Raw genomic sequence first — 7,500 nt, forward strand, 5'->3', positions numbered from 1 at the left:
TACGATTTTATTAGCCCTAAAAACTACGATTTTTATTTTCCTATTTCAAGTAGGCAGGTCTGCTATGACAAGTATCAGTATCAGTTCCATAGTCAAAAGAAGACCAACAAAAACACAGTTTATTTAATCTTAGGCTTTCGCCAATACTTCATACAATACAATTAAGACAAAATAATGTTACCAATTTCTCCTCAAGCATTCGTTAGACTATAACAATAACGACCGTGTTATCTTTACTCCTCACCCAACCAACCCGAGCTTCCCGCCTCTTCATCGCGAACTATCTTATGTATGTATTAGCTTCAGGACGGGCAAGTACGGAATCTGCCCACCCTTCCGTATTTCCTCTTTAACTTAGAATTCAACTCTCTCCTTTCTCAGAAGAGTATTTCTCGTATACTAATTCAATTGTTGAGAAAACCAAAATGGTGGTTGTATTTTATATATTTATTTAGTCGTGACTTTTGAATAAAAGTGTTTTGTTTTATTAGACGGAATACAATAGAAAATTGCATTGTTTTGCAAAATTATTTTGTCTGGCAATAAAAATACAGCGGTAATTACTTTAAGAATTAAAAAAAAAAGAACTAACAAATTAATTTGTTAAAAAACAAAACAAAAAACACCCCAAAACAACAACAACAACAACAAAAAACAAATAAGAAAACAATTTAAATAAATGAGTTTTGAGAAGCACTAAAGAAAACGAGAAAAAAAGAAAAGTTTAAATGGATAAACAAATATATAAAAACAACACAAATTAATACTAAATTGATATAAAATTAGTAAATTAATAAATTTAATTCAATACTGGAACATTCCCAAAGTCATTACATCAATGGTACCAGCACAAGTAAGGCAATAAATAAGAAAAAGTTCGTTTGCCAAAATCTCGATTTAGTTTTCACTGGTTAATAAGGTGGGCTCATTTGAATTAGCCCGACCTAGTACTAGAGAGGCCAGACAGCAAAAATCGGAGTTAGTTCACCGTCAGGCGACGTAACGATGAGATGACGATGTGGGCGGAGTGGGGGGGGGGGGGGGGGGGGGGGGGGGGGGAAGTGATAAAAAAGAACAGGAGCGTATCCTGGTTTATGCATTACGGGATGCATGGTGATTCGCAATCTATTAAAAATACACACAAATTGATTTCAGTACGAAGTATAAAGTTTAAGTAGTAACTTTTTAAATTATCTAATTTAAATTTGATTATTTCAGACCTGGTAATACAGCATATAACTTGAAAAAACAGGCTGGTATTTGCCCACCCTGCCCATTATTACCAGCCGTCCCTGTTTCTTAGCCAAGCACATACTATCTATAGATAGAATGGAGATGACGTCACTCAAGCCTTTGTTATTGTATTTTGCCATCCGCGTTTGTGAGTGATTCTCACTAAACTGTATTAACCAGACTATAAAAGTTCATGGTTACACATAGTTTCGTGTGTTGGTCCGTTATACTTCCGGATGGCAATGTTGTGAACTTCTTAGCCAAATGCATACGATCTATACATTCGTTTCTCTCTATACTATTCGGTAATTCTAATCAACCAATCAGGAGGGAACAAAAAGTGATGTCAAAATACTAGTTCTAATCTCATAGAAGTGTAAAACCAGTCTTCCGGAGGACTGGAAAATACAGTGTGCAACCGATCTTCTGGTTTCAAAGTGATGGCGTCTTATTTCCTGGTCTAAATAAATGCTGGTCATCTATAAACATCATGGATCCTTGCTCTTTAACGCCCCGTAATCCTAAGACTCTGCCAACACATTCTGCTACTAAAATAGTTCTGCCACCTTATGGTTTAACACACTGCTTACCACCTATAGGAAAATCGTCACATTCATTATGATAAAACCAACATTTTTCTTTTTCAAATTTCTTTTGTACCCCATAAACTTTAAAGAGAGTGAACAGTGTATTGAAGAGCATGTTTTACTAAAGAAATTATGTATCGGAAGAACTTTACTGCTATTGTGTTTCAGTGATAAAAAATATGTTTTTGAGTTAGTTGGGTGTCAAGTTTTGGGGAAAATCCTGAAAATGGTTGGTAAGGAGAGAGTTAACCTATTCATTGTTAGTCCTCCGGAAGACTGGTTACACACTTCAAGGAGTTTTGAACCGGAAAAGAGTGAGAGGAATGTGCGATGTCACGACCTTTGTGCCCTTTTGATTTACGTACTTTATTCCCACGGAATTCTAATAGTGGCAGATTTCATTCTTTTGGCAGGCATATTACATTAGTGCTTGTCAGCTGTTATCGGCGCAAAAGAGTTTGCCTTATTGTTTACTTAGTTATTTTTAGACATTTACGGTATTTCCCAGAATGAGCAGAGAGCGAGGCTATATACATATATAGATAGTATGCGCTTGGCTAAGAAGCTCATAACATTGCCATCCGGAAGTATAACGGACAAACACACACAACTGTGTGTATCCATGAACGTTTATAGTCAGGTTAATACAGTTCAGTGAGCATTACTCATAAACGCGGATGGCAAAAAAAAAACAATAAGAAAGACCCGAGTGACGTCATCTTCAATCTATCTATAGATAGAATGCGCGTGGCCAAGGAGTTCACAACATTGCCATCCGGAAGTATAACGGACCAACACACAAACTCTGTGTAACTATGAACTTTTATAGTCTGGTTAATACAGTTTAGTGAGAACAACTCACAAACGCGGATGGCAAAAACAATAACAAAGGCCTGAGTGACGTCATCTGCATACTATATATATATATATATATATATATATATATATATATATATATATATATATATATATACGATAACAATAAAAAGCAAATGTTTTTTACAATTCAAGCATATTCAAACGAAGTATTAATTTCAATCAACTTAATGTAGTCTTTTCAAAACTCTTTTGCTTTCTCCAAAGAATGAAAGATAATGCATTATTATTTTTTAATTTACCCTTTTTTTCTACTCAGAAGTGGAGAATATCTGGTGGTGTTGCTGATAGTGTAGTAAATATCAATGATATATATCGTTTGCAAACTTTTTGTTTCTTCTATATTAATTTGTTGTTGTTGCATTGTTATGTTTATCAGATTTTATTTTTTAAAAATGATAAATAAATAAATGAATAATAATAATAATAATAATAATAATAATAATAATAATAATAATAATAATAATAATAATAATTCTTTATTGTCTCAGGAGGCAATTATTGGTAAATTACAGCTCTTATAAAAGGGGGACACAAACACAACACACACATATATCCCATCTCCCCCCCCCCCTCTCTCTCTCTCTCTCTCTCTCTCTCTCTCTCTCTAATATTGATTTTACTAACTTGATTTGTTGATGAAAACATTATATTCTTGTATGAGTTATATTGGCCATTGCCTAAAATTAAACTTTTGAACTTTGTATACGTCAAATGAAATGGACCCTTGAATTTTCTCAATTCCAGCCGTTTTGACTTAAAATGTACTTTTTGGCATATGTTTTACTCCGAGATAATACCAGCTTGATGTAACGGGTCACAACTAACCTGGGCAGAGTGGTAGATCACATCGCCGTGATGTTGATGGAGGTCTATCTGTACACCTCATATCGTCCATGTCCGTGTCTGGGTCTCCACAGTAAACCTTCCTATACCTCTTGCCTCGACCACACGTCACTGAGCACTACCGGAGATCAAATGAAATAAAATAAAATATAACGTGACCCATCGCCTCATGACAGGAAGAACGAGGTGATGAAAATGTTGACTCTTTAGTTACAAATATGAAACTTGAGTCAAATTTAAACTTGATGATGATGATGATGATGATTATGATGATGATGATGATGATGATGATGATGATGATGATGATGATGATGATGATGATGATGATGATGAATCGTACAAATTATAACCGCCCCCCCCGCAAAAAAAAAAAAACCCAATTAAAAAAACAACCAAAAATAAAAGAACAACAACAAAATTTTAATAAACGAAGCAAAGTTAAGAAACTTACCTCTGACCAGCTTTCAGTTTTCCATCTCAGCGCACAAAATGGACCTTTACAAGATTTGGTTTCATTCTCTCTCGAAATTCCTCTACATATTCGCGCTTCTACTTTGGTAAAATTGCTATTTTTGAAGCTTTTTTCACATATATAAACTCTATGCTGTGTTCCGTTCTGGTCACATTTGGCATTGCACTCCGTCCATTTATCAGTTGCTGTCCATTTGATTCTACAAATACATAACAAAAAATATTGAATCATTATTCAATTGACATAAATGGCAGCAAAATGTCGACAAAGGTGTTTATAAGTGCCTTGTAATCGTCAGTGGCGGACTTTATAAAAGTAATACATTAGGACTTTTCCTGCCAAGTCATCCAGCAAGGAAAACTCTCAACTGAATTCCAGGTTTCCACTGGAGTGAGGCAAGGATGCCTCCTGTCCCCTCTTCTCTTCTTGCCTGTGCTTAACTGGACGACAAAAGAAGCATTTGCAAACTCGGGGTGAGGAATACAATGAAACTTCTCTAAAAAACTGGAAGATCTAGAGTTCGCAGATGGCATCGTCTTAGTGAGCCATATAGCATTCAAGACATGCAACTTTAAGTAGACCGCTGTCAGAAACAGCCAATAATTTTGGCCTAAATATAAATATTGAAAAATAAACAAACAACGGTAATGCGAGTTAATAACCAGCATCAAACCCCAATCCAAGCATCGGGGTTTCCAGTTCAAGATCAAAACTACTTCACATACTGAAGTATACATTACTATGGAGAAGGTCAAACCAAGAACCTATCAACACCCAAATCAGGAAGAGGAAAAGGAGATGGGTCAATCATACACAAAGAAGATCAGGGAGCAATGTCACCCGGCAGGCCCTTGATTGGAACCCCCAATGGACTCGAAAGCCGGGGCGTCCAAAACAGACATAGAGGCGCTCACTGTCAGACGAAATGAAAATGACAGGCCTCACCTGGGAGGCTACCAAGAAGATGGTCAAGGACAGAAGTAGATGGCGGACGCTCGTAGAGACCCTATGTTCCACAAGGAGAGAAGAGAATTAAGTCAAAAGTAATTCAAGTTTTGGTCAGTGACGGACATTGTAACAAAAAAGTCTACTTTTATTTAAATAACAAGAGAAAATGAAAAATCTCTGAGCTTTTTGAGCCTCACTCGACGCATAGTTGAGTCCCCTATATAAAGAATTTATTTTTCAATTTTGTCCAGGACCCCTTATACTTTGCAAAATGATGTCCCCGACTAAAGTGTCATAACACGAGAATACATGCGACTCTAAATCAGATTTACATTGGTTTACAAGGTTCCCCTTGACACTCTTTATCTTTTGGCTTTGGCAAGTCTTTACAAAATGAGTCGGTTACAATCTCCAGGATCTCTTTCCCATCCCACTCCGCCACCTGCTCACACGTCACCACAGCACGTCTGAGACCTGTCTCTCCACAGTCTGCATCGCAAGGCGTGAAGTCCCCGTTTGTTTTCCATCGAAAACTGGAATAAAAGAAATGACAAGAAATGAAATGAGTAGGAAAGTGCTGGAAGACAATAGCGAATAAAAATTCGCGGCGATGGGGGCTCGAACCCAAGACCTTACTATTACGACAACTCCGCCTGGTTGTGAGAGGGTCGTTCTACAGTCGAAGCCATCTCGCACTGGAGTGGTGGATGGCTTCGACTGTAGAGCTACCCTCTCGCGGCCAGGCGAAGTTGTCGTAACAGTAATGTCGTGGGTTTGAGCCCCCATCGCTGCGAAGTTTTTATTCTCTATTGTCTTCTGGCACTATTAGAAGCATGCTGCCAACGCACAAAATTCTCGATTACATTAATGAACAATGTTAAATCAATCCCACAATTGCGTTCGGTTATCAGACCTCCAAAAATATATGTGCACGTATTATTGGGGCGATTTAGAAGAAAATAAAGAAGGAATTTATGGTAAAGAATATGTGACCATGGTTAAGTTTTATTGATTTATTGAGAACCAAAAACAAAAACAAATATAATTTCTAACATGGCGATGATACAAAATTTACTACTTTTGATCATTATAAACTTTAAATTAACTTTTAGATATCAGATTCACCCCGACAAAATACCTGCTCTCTAAATTGAGCTTAGGAGCGTTTTTTACACTGAGCAATCGTGTAATATCGACTCAACCGGGAATTAGTCACTCCCAAGAAAGGTTATATTATCAATATCAGTATATCAACAATAATCAAGAATAAATAATTGTTCTTATACAGACAAAGAAAAGATAATTCCACACACATTCGCTAACCTCGGTGGACAAGGATCTCCTTCACAAGGCCTCTCTCTCTCAAATTCATTTGTAACATTGGTGCAGTCTTCTGATTTGGTTTGTGTCACTGTAACATCTGCACTGTTACCTTCCTGCACTCTCTCACATATGACTTTTCTAGTCTGAGTTCCATTCTTGCTTCCACATGGACATTTTGACCACTCCCCTTGTGCATTCCAACGGTATCTAAAGAACAGTGTGAAAACACTTCAACTTGAAAACTGATTATTTTACGATATCGGGCAATTCATTACAACAACAACAACAACAACAACAACAACAACAACAACAAAAACGAAAAAAAAACCAAAGAAAAAACAAAAAACAAAAACAACAAACCAACAAACCCCAAAAACTATACTGTGAAGCTGTTTCAAACTAATTTAACGTTTAAAAGGATCTAATGGGGTGAATTACGAATACATGCGTTTGGGATTATTAGCCATCCTCACTGATAACTATTCATATCATAGCTATCTGTATTATAACAATAGATATAAAATACAAGATACCCATTTAGCATTATTTTCTTTTTGAACGCTGTCGCTGTCGGTCGTCATAAGAAAAGAGAGAAGGAATTTATCGCAATGACACACTATTGCACTAGATACAACTTTCTTGGTTTAAATAGGAATTGAATACCTCAGCTTTGCGTGATGAACATTTATTATAACAATGATAACAAAAATTGCAAAAGTGGTTTTATATAGAATAAATAGCTAAGGTAAACACCAAGGACTTATAAGACGACTCTGCGTATGACAATGACGTCAATATTTTAGCACATGAAAATACAGCCCCGCCCAATCGTTGTTTTTCTTGTAATTTCAAATCTGATAAAAAGACTTACTTATCCGGGCATGGGTCAGCCTGACACATTTGTGTGGATTCGGGTTTCGTCTTGATGTTGCATTTAGCATCATCCACTGTTTCATTGCTGGATTTCCTTTGCCCCCGAATTGCAACGCATTGCACTAGTCTTGTTCTATACCCTGGTCCTCCACACTCCTTCATGGACTGGCACTCAGACCATTCTTTAGACACAACCCATTTATAAGTTATTCTGAAAATTATATTCAAAGTATAGTTTAAGATTATATAAAACGATAAAATGGCAACATACCCATGGATATTATCAATCTAGCAATAATATATCAACAGCATTGTGTTTATGTATCATGAATATATACCATT

The 7,500-nt window shown here is 36.4% G+C and overlaps 1 protein-coding gene across 1 annotated transcript in view; it reads right to left on the minus strand.

The window, feature by feature from the left end:
- LOC144973239 (A disintegrin and metalloproteinase with thrombospondin motifs 2-like) overlaps positions 1–7,500 on the minus strand; it is a 69,962-nt gene that overhangs the window by 8,291 nt on the left and 54,171 nt on the right. The window contains exons 22-26 of the mRNA XM_078915416.1: positions 7,157–7,369; positions 6,286–6,492; positions 5,295–5,495; positions 3,994–4,213; positions 3,525–3,660 (exon numbers count right to left, since the gene is read on the minus strand). Coding sequence (XP_078771542.1) covers positions 3,525–3,660; positions 3,994–4,213; positions 5,295–5,495; positions 6,286–6,492; positions 7,157–7,369 — 977 coding nt within the window. The remainder of the gene's footprint in view (positions 1–3,524; positions 3,661–3,993; positions 4,214–5,294; positions 5,496–6,285; positions 6,493–7,156; positions 7,370–7,500) is intronic.

This window comes from Berghia stephanieae, chromosome 5 (assembly GCF_034508935.2).
Source record: "Berghia stephanieae isolate SIO BIC M18660-M18661 chromosome 5, UCSD_Bste_1.3, whole genome shotgun sequence".
Lineage (NCBI taxonomy): Eukaryota > Metazoa > Mollusca > Gastropoda > Nudibranchia > Aeolidiidae > Berghia > Berghia stephanieae.